This window comes from Lutjanus erythropterus, chromosome 17 (assembly GCF_056507025.1).
Source record: "Lutjanus erythropterus isolate fLutEry1 chromosome 17, fLutEry1.hap2, whole genome shotgun sequence".
In the NCBI taxonomy this organism is placed as follows: domain Eukaryota; kingdom Metazoa; phylum Chordata; class Actinopteri; order Lutjaniformes; family Lutjanidae; genus Lutjanus; species Lutjanus erythropterus.
The window spans coordinates 4017273-4032967 of NC_139333.1; the positions used below are offsets into that span (position 1 = coordinate 4017273).

At 39.6% G+C, this 15695-nt stretch overlaps 1 protein-coding gene across 1 annotated transcript; it reads left to right on the plus strand.

Moving 5' to 3' along the window:
* Positions 1-170: 170 nt before the first annotated feature.
* LOC146311550 (ras-related protein Rab-37-like) lies at positions 171-15295 on the plus strand. The gene is made up of 9 exons (XM_084740834.1): positions 171-1328; positions 8302-8412; positions 9745-9786; positions 9965-10031; positions 10159-10211; positions 10604-10669; positions 11843-11899; positions 11990-12066; positions 14996-15295. Exons 1-9 carry the CDS (start codon positions 1173-1175, stop codon positions 15099-15101), a joined length of 735 nt encoding a protein of 244 aa, XP_084596960.1. The 5' UTR covers positions 171-1172; the 3' UTR covers positions 15102-15295.
* Positions 15296-15695: the final 400 nt, after the last annotated feature.

Sequence of the window (15695 nt, forward strand, 5' to 3'; positions counted from 1 at the left end):
TAAGGATGTAGTCAGTAAAATTATACAAGTATCACAATATTAAAGTAATGTAACTTGATTAATTTCTGTTACTTTTGGACTACCTCAATATGAAATATGGTGGCCTAATATAGTGTTTTTAGGGCAGCTCTAAGTGTTTTATGTTAAATAAAATTAAATTTGAATCTAGTTCTTGTTAATGAGAGCCAATAATTGTGGTGTAAATTGGAACCACTGGCCTGTTATATTTCTGGCTTATAATTATTGATGCATTAATGCGGTCATCGCTTTAATGTTGCAGCTGGTAAAGGTGAAGCTAATTTTAATGACTTTATGTACTACTAGCTTATCTTATCTAAATCTATGTATAACATAATGTCTATTGATTGGTTATATGTTGTGTTATCTGCAAAGTAACTAGTAACTAAAGCTTAAAGTCTTATAGTGGAATAAGAAAGTGCAATATTCCCTTCTAAATTATAATAAATTAACCTGTCCATCATTTTCTAGGTTTATTAGTTTGTCCAGCTGTTTCATTCTTTGATGAGCGCAGTTGATTGATTGATTTAAAGACAAAAAAAATCCACCCAGTGAAGCATTTTTTCACTAGAGGCCATGATAACAAATTGGCAGCTGTGTGCGCAAATTTCATCGTCTGTTTTTGGGCAAAATTTGGGCCTAATCGGATGGAGTGCGTGGCCTCTGCGCTGACACAACTTTGCATCATCTGTGTTTAAATGTCAGTGTCGTTTTGACAAAGACCTGGAAGTCATGACACATGAAGACATGTTGTCCAAAAGACTTTACAACAAAAGCTTCGATGCGCTTGAATGCAACCACATCCTCCTCCCATCCATCCATCCACACACCCTCCCCTTCCACAAACTTCACATTGTCTCCATCATCCTCCTCGCGCTCCCACCATCCTCACCTCCCCCACCTCCTTTGTGCTGCGTTCTGCGTGATGTGGCAGAACGATCACGACACGCCTTTTAAATGTGAAGTGATGTAGGCAGAAGCGCGCAGACTGTGATTCAGTCCACGGGAGGAGCCCGAGGAGGAGCGCGGAGCTCAGGAGAGAGAAGGCTGCGTGGGGAGGACGCACGGAGAGAAAGAGCGAGTCGCGTGGCGTGTCGGGCGTTATTCTCCTCAGCATCTCCTCCGGTGTCAAAGCGCGCAGGGAGGAGGACGGGATGGAGCGGATGGAGTCCATGGAGCCGATCTCGGCGCACTACACCACGGCTTACCCGGAGATCCAGCCTGACAGCGGCTACGAGTCCAGAGAGACCACCGACAGCCAGGCAAAGACTCCACCACCACCGACATATGACGAGGAATTAGTGCACAAGGTATGTTTAAAATCAGCCTTTAAATCCAGGAGTGGTTTGTTTTAGTGCCACACGTTTTAAACTTTGCTTTTCAGCTTTAAAGCAACAAAATGATTTCTTTTCATTTGTGTACTTCCTTTAAAATTTTGTTGTTTTTTTTCTTTTATTCATACATTTATTTTTTTGACATTTATGAAATGTCCCTGAACCCCACGCCTGCCTCCGTGCTGGACATGTTTTTGCGCTCTCCATGGTGCTGATCTTCTCTTGGACGCTGTCTCAGTTGGTCCTTTTCCAGGCTTGTTGCGTGTCCAATCTGCCCAAACACACATAATTCCATCTGTAATGAAAGGTCAGCTCTTCACCCGTACGGCTTCTTGTGAGACTCTTTTACGTGGCTGAGCGGAGGCCATTCATGTCCAAAGCCAAAAACCATCTCAGAGTGATGTATAACCTCCTCCCATACAACCACCTGTTATCATGTGACTCTCACACCTGAGGCAGCTCCATCAGCTGAATGAAGGCTGTGAGATGCAGCGGAATAAGAAGAAAAGCTAGTAAATCCATCTTTGTTGAGATCATTTGCACATTCATTTGCAGTAATTTGAGTGTTTGTGGATTGGTTGTTGAGTTACTGTAGTGTCTTTAGTATCTGTATGTGATGCTGCCGGAAAGCCTTTTTAACATGTAGTTTTGGTGTGCAGCAGGCACAGTTTGGTTACATTTAGGCACCAGGAGTATTTGGTTACGTTTAGGCACCAAAACGAGTGGGTGAGGTTATGATTAGGCACCAAAAATACTTGGTTAAGTTTGGGCATGGTTGGCTTGGTTAGGTTTAAGCACCAAAACTATTTGGTTACATTTAGGAACCAACATGTCTGGGTTAGGTTAGGTTTAAGCACCAGAATTACTTGGTTTGTTTAGCTTTAGGCACCAATACTACTTGGTTGGGTTAGTTTTAGGTACCACAACTATTTAGTTACATTTAGGCACCAAAACTACTTGGTTAGGTTTAGGCAACATAACTGCTTGGTTACGTTTGGAACCAAGACTATTTGGTTATATTCAGGCAACAAAGCTATTTGGTTACGTGTAGGCACCAAAACTACATATTACACATACAACATTATGTAACTTAAAACGTCAAATAACATTGACTTGGTTTCACACAGGACACAAACCCCATGCATCTTGGGTGAAAGTCTTTTGTTTGTCTGACTTTCTCACCCCTCTCACTCCAGTACGTCTCATACAAACGCTTGACCTTGTGCCCCTGACAAAGCGTCAGTATTTGACGCACTGGGAATTTGAAGGTACTGACTGAAACAAATTGGTGGGTTTAGAGTCCAGACCCCAGTGAACCGACTCCCTCTGAGCTTGGCCTCTGACTGCACTGTGCAGATGGAACAAAGAGAAAAGAGACACTCCCTTCGGGCTTCAGAGACATGTCACATTATATTATGAAGCTGTGTTGCAGGAACAGCTTCCTGTTCAGCTGCGTCAGTCAAAGCTTGTTCCCGTTATCAGTATTTTAACCAAAGCCTGCAATGCCTTTCTTTCTTTATAAATATAATTTTTTAATTTCTTGACAAAGGTTAACATGATAATTTGTTAATAACATCCTATTGGTCCAACAGAAAATGTGATCACTGGCCTTCACAATCACACAGACACAATCTGTTGTAATGCCACTACAGTGATTTAAACAAATTATTATTTGCTGCTAAGTGACTTTATGTCATTAGTGTGAGTTTAGTGAGAACTGAGTTTTCCCAAACGCTAATGGTCCAGTGAGACATGAACCGGGTTAGCCTAATGTAGCCATTATGCACTTTGACCAGCTGCTGTTAATTGCCTTGGAAGCAGTGTGTGTGCATGTCTGTGCGTGCATATGTAAGGTCTGTACTGTGGGGGGGGGGGGGGGGCAGGTGCTCTGCAGAGGGCCAGAATATAGCAACACAAGCTGTTCTTTCAAAACCCAGAAAAGTTCTTTCAGGTGAACAGCATGAATATATCAGTCTCTCTCACCTATTAGTTCTCTGTCTCATTGACGCAGTATTTTTTATTTATTTATTTATTTATTTTTTGTGCTACCCTTTACATTGTGTCGTTCCTCTGGGGGACAGTGGCTTTTCTTTCACTCCATCTCACTTGTTTTCCCCTGAGGGATCACGGTTACACAACAAAAGGGGCTTCTGCGAGTGCTCTAGGGTAGAGGTTAGACATGGAGCTGATATGACTCCGTGGTTTAAAGGTAGAGTATGCAGAATTAGCTGTTGTGGTTAGTAAACACAGCGAATAAAGAAAAGGAGCAATGTTAGCAAAAACAAAATAGCCATTTCTTTCTGTGGCTAAAACAAAAGATGCCTCCCCTCCCCTCGCCCTCCTTACAAACGTACCTTCATCCTGTCACTGTGTCAGAACCCCCTATGAGATTGTGTAATGGTTCTATGAAGAATCCTCTCTGGGGATTTTATCCAGAACCTTTCCACATTCTAAGGGTGCCAACAAGAACCCACTCTATTCCAAGGGTTTTAACTAGCACTCACTCAAGGGGTTCTACCAGAAACCTTTTTATATTCCATGGGCTTTATCTAGAACACACTTGAGGTTCTATTGAGAACCCTAGATGAAAGAGTTCTTTATGGATTTCAACAATCCTTGAAGAAGTCTTTCTTCTAAAAAGGGTTCTTTGGATGAAAAGGGTTCATAACAGAGCCTGTAGTCTTACAAAGAAACCGTGACAAACCCTTTAGTAAATTGTTCCCTTCAGGAAAAACAATTTTGGAATCCTCATTTCTAAGAGTGTAGAAATTGACTATATCACAATATACATTGCTATCATAATATAAAATGACTCATGATAGATAAACATATTCATATTGGCCACTCTGTAAGAGTTCATACTTTCAACACACACTAATGTAAATTCCTATCAGCCATCAAACTGACGTTTATATTGGCAGCTACAGTAATCTGCTGCTCTGTGGTTTCAAATCCCAGCTGCGCAGCATATCGAGCTAAATTAGAGGCAATATGAAAACTGTCGAGCTGAATTACATTTTAGCCTGTGAGTGTCACCAACTTCATACTCTCCAAGAATATAAAAGTGACGTTTCTCATCACTCAGACAGAGGAGATCAACACAACTATGACTTCAGCTCCTCACACAGAAAAGGGACTTCTATATTTCATGTTTATTACCATGAGGGCCTCCATGGAAGCTCTTACAGAAGCTTCTTGGTGAAAAAAAAGTACTGAGCTTTATCAGGAAGACAGGAAGTTCAGTGGCACTTAGCAATCATCAACTTATGAGGCCTGGAGATGAATAAAATCAAATTCTCTCTCCCCACATCATGGATGCACAGTAGTGTAAACTGTATACATCATCCACAGCATCCATGTTTACTTTCCCAACATCTGCGGTTCCTTCACCTAATTGCCTCCAGTCTCCAGTGAGGCTTTCTGAGACAGCCTTGCTTCCCAGCAAACTGCGGTTACCATAGAAACAGCGTCACAGCCCCTCTCCCACCACAAACACAGATACATCCTCCTCATCATCATCTTCACCTTCATCACGTGTGCATGTGCATGAGTAATTCTACAGCTAAGATTGTTTCACTCCACTGCCTCTGTCCTCACATACACACATGCAGGCATTATGTCACATGTCCAGTAAACAGGAAACAGATGCCATGAAGTCACAGGAGGAACAGATGACAGAGTAATAGTTGCTGTTAGGTTTTATTATGCTCTACATGTTGACTGTGTCTATGATGGCTTTTTTCCATTTTGAAGGGACTCATAAAAAAATTAGATAGATAGATAGATAGATAGATAGATAGATAGATAGATAGATAGATAGATAGATAGATAGATAGATAGATAGATAGATAGATAATGTTAGTGGCTGGTCTGTGTACTGAATGTTTCTAATGTTAGCAGTTGGTTTTTGCTGTGAATGTTTCTTTAAATTAGAATGTTGAAGTCACATCCGTACTGTGATGTTGTTCTTTTCTGATTTAAAGACAAAATAATGTTGAAATTTCTACCCAACAAAGCTTTTTTTTTCACATCAGGGCGATAAAAATACAAAAATACAAAGTTCAAGTTAGCCTCAAAGGAATGCCATGTTTTTGAGCAAGTGCTGTTTGTATTATATCCATGTTGCATCACCATCAGCTACCTGTTTACTACTACAGCTACAATGATAAATCAATTAATTATTCATTTTTTAAGGGGAAAAAGAAAGAATGCTCTGATTTCAACTTCTTAAATGTGAATATTTTGTGGTTTCTTTACCCCTATATGATAGTAAACTTAATATCTTTGGGTTGTGAGCAAAAACAGACATTTAAAGATGTCATTTTGGGCTTTTGGAAACACTGACATTTTTCACTATTTTCTGACATTTTATGATCAATCGATTAATTGAGACCGATTAATCAACTATGAAAATAATCATTGCTTGCAGCCTTATTTATTACAGTCATGATTCCTGTGCTGCCCCCAGCTTTTTGGCTCAGCTGAGAACGATTTATAATCCATGTACATAGATTATGAATTCAAGAGTAGATTTACACCACAGTGCTTGACCTTTTAATCACTGACTAAACATCTCCTACACATAATTCTTTTTTCAATTGCTCTGAATTTTCTGTCCACGGAGAATAAAAAAAGGATTGTTGATGCAGAATCCATATTTTATCTACAACTGAGATGTGAGACATTTCTGAGAGTTTCTAAAACCTCCCTAAATACTGAGATCAAAGGGAGGCTATAAAACATGTACGCCTAACTGTTGAGAAAAGCTGCTCCAGCTTCTCAACTGTAATCCTCTCCCCTTCCTCCCCCTTTTCCAGCTCTCTCAGCCTTTATCACATATAGAGCATTTAAACCACTGCCTGGTTTAACCGTTGATTACGTTACCCTGACTGCACTTTTGACTTTCTTGCTGAGACTGAGACATCTTTACAGAACCGCTGGTGAGCAGCAATAATCATGACAGAACGGGGTCTAAATTTTGACATCTTTGGAAATCTGTGCCAGAGTCACTGTTCTACACTCGTCTATGGGCATCTGAAACAGTGGCAACATCTAAAGGTCTTTATAAGATCACTTTTGAACGCTAATAAATATTGATCACATTTTCACAATTCACATGACATCTGGTGACATCTTGCTAAAACAACCTTTAAACAGAACAGCTAAAATTCAGATGTCTTTTTAAGACTGTTATTCAGTATTAGTGGGAGTTGTTGGACAAGTTCACCGTTAGATGTCAGAAACTCTTCTGACTATCTGGACATTCAGAGCTGAGTCAAAATGTATGTGGCTTTAAACAGTGGGGTGGCATAGCTCAGTACATTATGACAATCATTCGTTAGTGGTAAAAGCACCAAATATAGCAAATGTGCTGAAAGACACATTGGGAACAAATCCAAAGTCGCCCCCTGATTAGCACAGCAGTGGTTGGTCAAACCCTCCTTTTCCATTGGACCCGCATGCAAGAACGGACATAATCTATCTACTAGTCTAGTAGATATAGACCAAACGTTGTTTTTCACTTTATAAAAGTGCAAAAGTATGTAAGTAACACACCTATAACTATGTTAGAAGGTGATGAAACGTCAAATTTGGCACGTATATAGCTTCATATAGATGACTCCAGCAACGGCTTTGTGTGTTCCACCACCTGGTGGCGCCGCCTTTGCTGCGGTGGCACATCGTGTCCATCGCTGGTTGTGTCTAGAAGAGAACCACAAACTTGCAAGACTCTCGCAAGATTTTTCATGGTTTCGGTTAAAATGTCTCTCACAAGATGTCGCAGGTCTGGGGTTCCCTGACACCTGTTTTACGTATTTCCCCCAAAAGAAGATCAAATGAACTATCCCCCTTTTTTCAAGATCAAACTAATTATTTGAGTATATCAAACTAATTATTTCCATGTTTATTCTCTTTCTTCTACAGATTTATTGATTCTTTCATATGGCACTCCTATGACTTCATACAGGAGTGCCAGAGATCTGCAAACTGTGAGCGAGAAGCTTAGTTCATATACAAAGAAAGTTTTTGAAGTTTCATTATTACTGAACATGTTTGATTTTATCAGAATGTCAAGATGGGGGAAGAGAGACAGCTTGGACTGAGGCTTAGGACCACTTACACCAAACAATTGCAATGATGGGAATGTGCTGTGACTCCAGCAAAACTCACATGATTTTACTCCGACATTAGAAATTTGTCTGACACAGAGAGATCATGTCCAAAGTTGTTTGGTATAAGGTCTGTATTATTTGCTTTAATCATAATCTTCCTCTAAACTTAGTAACACTTAACATAGTGTAGATGCTTTAGAAAATGTGAATTTAATTAATTTGGTAAAGGCCATAAAAAAGCTTGGCATTGAACAGATGTTGGAGTTTTGCAGAATTGTCCAATATGGCAACGGGGTTGACGGTGTATGACTTACTGTAAATCCACACATCAAGACCACGTCTGAATGTCAGCGGACGTTCACGGCAGGGTCAGAATTGAGTGGTTTGGCCGAGACCATTTCACACAACACTGAGGCAAATTTCAGCATCAAAACTTGAAAGTACTCCCTTGAGATGACAGTGAACAGCTTGGAACAGTCGGAGGGCAGTGTGTGCACGGAGACGGTGGGTACCCCAGTGTGATTTTTCTAAATGGGTTTACTGATGAAAGACGGACCTACAGAAGACTGACTGATGGCCCTGATGACTAACTTGGATGCTTCTGAATGATGCCTTTAAATCATTCCATTGTCTTGAAGGTTATCTCCATGAGTCAGACTGTAACAGCGCTGCACTGCCAAGCTCTTGTAAAAAGATAATAATATTTGTGCTGCCTGGAAGCAGAAACGTCCACTGTGACGCAGATGCTGACTCACAACTCAAAATGATAAAATGATTGTGGGGGCCCTTTCTGATACCAATATAGTTTTTTATTAAAGTCGAGTGCTTTCCTGCAGACAATCCTCGTTGGGGACAGCGGAGTGGGAAAGACGTCTCTGCTGGTGCAATTCGATCAGGGCAAGTTCATCCCCGGCTCCTTCTCTGCTACAGTGGGCATTGGATTCACGGTATGTGTGCATGCACAATTTGTGTGTGTGTATCTTTTACATTCAGGACATAGTCTTTTGGGCAGTCTATAGACATATTTTCTTAATTACCTCTAGAAATATAGTGATGTTTTTATTGATTTAATTGTCCCAGTTTTGAGGTATCTGTGTGAGATTTCTGCCTCCACCTCTTGAACACTGAAGAATTACGAAATCTTCAACAGCAACAGGTCTCTCCAGACAGTGTTCCCTGTTAGCCTGGATAATTCACACAACACACACTTTTGATTCTTTTGGGCAACAAGACTTTGACTCAGCTACAGTGTAAGCCTTTAAAACTAAATATAGAACAAGCTGACCACAATGGTCAACAGCCAACCATTTCTCTATTACATAAATCTAATGAGCTACTGGTGTTACTGTACCAGAGAACAATGCATGCTCTAGAAATAAACTACTTCGTTGTCCAGCAGAATAGTGGCTAATGAGAGAGAAGGGAGCCTGCCACTTGTTTGCTACTTGAGTGCATTCTATTTCTCTGGCCTGGGGGAACAGGACTGGACAGTGGAACCACCACACAGTACGTCCTCATACAAGTTTGCTGGTGATAGTAGTCGTTCTGGCTGGTTGGTCCCTTCTGGCTTCGGCCACCCCACTCATCTCTTGCTGCAGGCAGTTTTAGGTTTTATTTTAGATGTGAAACGGTTGATGGCAAAGTTCCAGTTTGTTTCACAGGCCAAAACAACAAAGGTCTCGTTGTCCACCACAAGCCTCATTGCTCTCTTGGTTTCTCTCAGATGTCTTAGATCAGTGGCTAATAATGAGTAAGAGCCTTCCCTCATCGTGTGGTGTTGGTGCTATTTCCTCCACTTGCTTTAAGGCCTGTTCACACCAGAAAGCAGAGATCCTTCATTTGTCCTTGCTAAATAGCTATAGCTAGAATCTAGAGGTCTTTGCAGATCCAAAAATTTGCCCCTAAACCCCATCATTGCTCATTGCCTTTCATCAGTGAATATCATGTATGAGCATGACAGATGTAGCAAGACAAGTACAACATAAAAGATGAAAACTGTAAAACTGTGTAGCGATTCCATTAAAATTAATTGATGTTGCCACAATTTGTAATTGCTGGTGTGACTGGGCCTTAAACAGACTTAAATGGTTCACTAACAGTAACAGTAGTTCCAATCAAAAGTGTTGATGTATGTGTATTAGTAACAGGGACACTGATTTTTCAATGAGGTGCTGCTGTTGAAAATTACATGTATTGGAGTGGAACCAGAAGTCTCAACACATGGACAAATAAAGCAAAATCTCCTTCATCATCATCAATTGTCTTTCTTCTTCCTCCAGAATAAAGTGGTGACTGTTGACAATGTAAAGGTTAAACTACAGGTCAGTAAGTAAATCAGTTCCGGTGAAAACTTGATGTGCTTTCACAATAGCACAACCTATTTTTAGAGCACGGGCCGGTTTCCTCTTGGGCACCAGTGTTGTAACTGAAAATTAGAGTTAGCCAAGTGGAACCAGGCCAAGTCACCATGCATAGCTTCTCTTTCCTCTTCTGTTTCAGATTTGGGACACGGCGGGACAGGAGAGGTTCAGAAGTGTGACACATGCATATTACAGAGACGCACATGGTGAGACAAATGTACACCATGATCTACATATGACTCAGCTTTACCTTGATCTCCAAAAGTTACTGTTGTCGAGATGTGCATCAATAGAACTGCTCATTTATCTTTTTTGTTGGTTCTATTTCCAAAGCTTTGCTCCTCTTGTATGACATCACCAACAAATCTTCCTTTGACAACATTAGGGTAAGTCTGAGGGATGTCCACTGCCTGAAAAGCATGGAAATGAATGGATCTGAGAGCATAAAATGACCTCTGGATCCACTATCAATAGTGTTGGTACTGCACATAAGAGCCCACTATGTTTTGTGGGGTCCAACAGACACTGTGGGGACTCATAAATTTTAGGGTGACTACTGAGTTAGTCTCTTAGAAGTTAATGTAAGTTTATGTCATCTGAAGTGATGGAAACCCATACATGACTGTGTGTGTGTGTGTGTGTGTGTGTGTGTGTGTGCGTGTGTGTGTGTGTGTGTGTGTTAATTTGCCTTCTGAGTTTCAGACTAATGCAAACACATGTTCTCTCTGTTTTGTTTGACTATTTGTGTATTGATGTGTGTCTGTCTTTCTTGTTTCAGGCATGGTTAACAGAGGTCCATGAGTACGCACAGAGCGATGTAGTCATCATGTTGCTGGGCAACAAGGTGAGATGGAATAGTTTGAGAAGCAAAGCAAAGTGAAAGAAAAAGTGTTAAGAAAATAGAAAGGGATATGATCTTTAAAACCTCACTGAAAACTGCCATCTTATGATGGTAGATATACAACGTTTGTAGGTTTACACAATACAAGAGAATTTTCTTATAATTATCTATATGGACTGCCATATCAAATTACCCAGTGTGTCCTGTGTCTACAAAAGAAGTTAACATATTATGAAGAATTATGATGAAATAATGCTGTTTACAACCCCAATTCATCAAATACGGCAGCTTGGTCAGTGCCCCATGCTTCAAACTATAACACTGTTGGTACCCCTCTAGCATAATTTCTATGGGCATCCCTCTAGCATTCTGTTTTAATGTACCGTCAAAGTCATGTGATGTTGTATAAAGAGCGAGAAAGTCCACATGTGGAGGAGGTGGTGTGGATGGATGGGTAGGACAAACAGGACTTTCACCCAGGACACCGGGGTTTGTGTCTGTTACATTACGTTACACTATGCTAGGTTATGTTGCGCTACATTATGTGACAGTGCGTCATGTTACGTTGCATTACATAACATTTTCTTATGTTACATTACATCGAGAAGGTGGGATGGATGGATGTGTCAAACAAACTTCTTGTCCGTTACGTTACGTTACGTGACGTGACGTGACGTGACGTGACGTGACGTGACGTGATGTGACGTGACGTGACGTTACATTATGTTACATTATGTTAGTTCATTTTCAGAAGTATTGTACTTACTTCAACCCAAAGCCTGATCTTTTCCTAAACCTACCCAAGTATAGTTTTGTTTCCTCTCTGGACGTTACATATTCATTAGCACATGTGTAGAAGAATGGTGCCTACAGCGTCATAGTTTGAAGTGTAGGGCCACTGACCAAACTGAGTGAGAATGTTTTGGTTTACAAGAAAACTCAACACGGTATATTGAAGTCTATTTTTAAAGATGCACTGTATTTGTACACTAATCATCCTGAAAGAATTTTGAAAAATACTTTTTATGACGATTCAAATCTGTATGACGCCACAAAGTAAGCAGGAGCTACATTTTCCCAAGCCTCAAAAATACCTTGTTCAGGGTGAAGTAAAAAGTTACTGTAGGACTGCATTTGTCTGCAGTACTAACCTTACTGTACTGCTCGTGTCTGCAGGCTGACATGAGCAGTGACAGAGCCATCAGGAGAGATGAGGGAGAGAGGCTGGCCAGAGTGAGTATTTCATTCACTGCCGTACAAAAAGAATTGATGTGGTTGACTCACTTCTCACTGTTATTTGCTCGTCTTCTTTCATGTCTTCAGGAGTATTCAGTTCCTTTCATGGAGACGAGTGCCAAGACAGGAGTGAATGTCGAGCTGGCCTTCACTGCCGTGGCCAAGTATGAATCTGTTATATGAACTGTTATTCATTTTAAATGTTTAAATAGAAAAAATATAAATAAGAAGTAATATAAAGATAACCAGTTGCTAATACATAATTTCTCAGATCCATTAAAACAATTACAGTGTTACAATGTAATAAAACATATCAATGTGAGGACACTTCCCAGACAGACAGACAGACTTGTGACACATTTTTACTGATGGTGCAATAATACCATTGTTGATTAGTTTCATAACTCATTGCTTCATGCAGAAACCACCAATAATTACGCTAAATTAAGTTTCAGTGCAGTTGCAATACATTTAGCAAGCCATTTAATTCAAGTTAAAGTTAGTTAAATATCAAAATAGATGTTTTTCTTAGATGCTAGATGCACCTCATTTATCCACAAAAGAATAAAATTAAACTTTACTTAAAATTGACCAAATAACAGAAAAGCCATTCAAAAAAACAGAACACAAACAATGAAAAAGCCAATTAAAGTAATAATTAAAGTGGAGCAACTATTTAAACATGTTAACCAAAGCCTGTCTGAATAAAACATTTTCAGCTGCTTCATAAAAATATGAAATGAAGAAATTAATTCAACATTTTAAATGCTATTTTATTTATTTTAGTGAGATTTTACCCCTTTCATCCCCCATGCTGTTTAGAAAAACAATAAAAAAAAAATAATAATAATAAAAACTCTTAAAAACCCTTTAATGTACAATATACAGCAGCCTTTCCCAAACTTAAGAATGCACTGGCCCAATTCAAAACCTGAATGAAGAATGTATAGCTCCCTTTGCAAATTTGCAAAAACACCATTGTTCAGGAAAACATTAGAATTTTGTTTTAATTCTTCTGTTTCTGTTGTATATTATTATATACAGGGCCGTGCAGAGACCTTTGGAGGGGCAGGTGCTCAAAGTTAAAAGGGGGCACATGGAGCACAAATTTGAAACACCATACAGAAACATACCTTACAGTATTTCAAGACATATACTGTATAGCCACGAATTTGCTCCATGGTGTTGATTCATAATCTGCCCTTTATTATACGTAGTGCTAATAATAAAGTAAAAAATAATTAAATGATATAGAAATCATGTATTTAAATGTATTTGTGCTTTTATTCAGTTTGACTATCCACTTTGCGCAAGACAGCAAGGTTATAAAAGTTATATATTTTATATTTATGCATATTATATTTAATTTGTCTGTATATATACAAATGTTATGAACAAGTACTGATATGTTTAAATGAGAGGTTGAGAAAATCACAATTCAAATTCTTCTAATTATTATTGTTATGGTTGTTTATACTGTAATAGTCCAAAATGATGTGAATATGCATGTACATAGTTTTAGTGAAATAACAGCCAAAGCCTCCTTGCCTCTAGAAACAAAGGAAAAACACTTCAACTCACCTGACAGTAAAATGATACATCTCTCTAATACACTTTGCTCATGACAAAAGAAACATATAGAAACAAAAAGAAGCCTGACATACTTTTTACCGTCAGCACGCTGTGTGTGGTTAACCAGCGGCTATAACTTATGAGAGGTGTGTGTAGAGTCAGACACACACACACACACACACAGGATGCTCACTTCACTTCGTCAGTCATCTTGCAAGAATACACCGTGCAGAAACGAATACCGCTGCAAAACCTCCTCACCGGACCATCAGTTGTTTAAATACTCCATCAGGTCTGCGGTTTCTAGACTAGCAGTGACCGTCTCTAGCAGCTTAGCAGCGCTCAGCTACAGGTAACGTCAGGGCAGTGAGGGCACGTCTACGTGGATCATATAACTGACCGAGGGTAGATCTGAATTATTATCATTTTGTTTTATTTATTATTTTGGGACTTTCACACACACACACACACACACACACACACTTACAAAAAAAAAAACACTTTGACAAAAGGGCACTTTGGGCATCAAGGGGCAGAGGGGCAGGTGCTCTAGCATTTTGGAAAATTGACAAATTAATCTTGAAAAGTTGCAATTAATCACTTAATTCCATTGTGCCATGTCACCAAATACAGTGTAACACCTGTTAAACTAGATCAGATGAATTAAAAATAACATGTTATTTTAACATGGCTTTGTTAGCTCTGGTTTGTTTTTTAAATGTACTCAAACAAATTTTATGGTCATTTGAAACTTAGAAAATAGAAACCTTAAAACATTTTATGTATGATTTTTTCATGACATCCCAAGACCCACCTGCAGGGCCTGCACGACCCATCAGAGGGCCTCGACCCACACTTTGGGAGTCACTGATTTACAGTATACCAAAATAATGATTAATGAATTCCAATCACATTTATACAAGTACGTATATCACATATATTAGTAAATAACATGACACCAATCTAATACAGTAGGATCTCATTAATTTGATTCATTCAGTTATTCGCTCACAGTTTTCCTTTCAGTCACTCTCACTTCCTTTTAAACTGCTGAATTGTTTAGACTGAACTATTCTACTTGCTGCTTCCATGGCAAGAAATGAGTGTTCAGTGCTTCTCACATCATTTTTTTTATTGGCACAGTATAAAATCCTTGAAAATAGTGTTAAATGAAATAGATGGTCAGCAGCTCAGCAGGCCTGGTGATGCAGCTTACACAGCAGGCTTCACAGATGGTTGAGTAAAATTGGCCGGCACCCCATAATGCAGTTTCATTCATTTGACATTCAGCTAATAGTGACAACACTAATGTTGTAGATGAATTTAAACATACTACGAGGAGTTTTTAACTGGTTATGAAACAGACTCAATTAAATACTGATATATAATGATGAAGAAGGCTATTTCCACACTACAGCCTCCAAAATCTACACAATATGAAAGTTCCTTGTAATTGCTTTAATGTAAAAAGTCAATCTGGACTGTTTTCTAAACCGTGGGATGTCCGGTTGTGTTCTCCAGGGAACTGAAGCACCGGGCCGTCCAGCACCCCAACGAACCCAAGTTCCAGATCCACGAATACATCGAAGCACAGAAAGAGAAGTCAGGCTGCTGCAGCTACTTCTGAGTCTCTTCTCCCGAGTCGTCCTCCCACCACTCTGGGTGAACAGACTGTCAGAGACGCACCGAGAGCTGCCGGGTGGGAGGAAGCCCTATTAACTCACTGCTGCTCCCAAAATACGACGCTGCCATTCATTCAAGACTTAAAGCCAAAAGTAGATCAATGGAGTGAGAGGAGGATAAACCAGGCTTCAGACTCACACAGCCAAGAATACTTTACCCAACTCTTTAGTCTGACATTTATCATTAAGAGCAACTGAACATTTGTAGTAGAAATTTTAGCAATTAGTATTTATTTTTTTTTTTAGAATTGATTAAGTTATATGAGGAACTAGCGTTATGCTATTTACTTTCTTTGTGAGAGTTAGATGAGAAGATGGATACTTCTCTGATGTATCTGTGTCAACTATGGAACTGAAGTCTTTATGCTAGCCTAGCTCAAACTCAGGAGCTCTTCTTGCATCATGAGGCTGCCATTTTCTCTTATTTTACTGCAGTAGGCAAACAACAGTATGGTGCATGTGGGCCAGTAAAGGTGTATGCATGTAACACCAAATACCAAACACCCTCAGCTGGCCCAGTGTGCCCATTGGTGCGACCA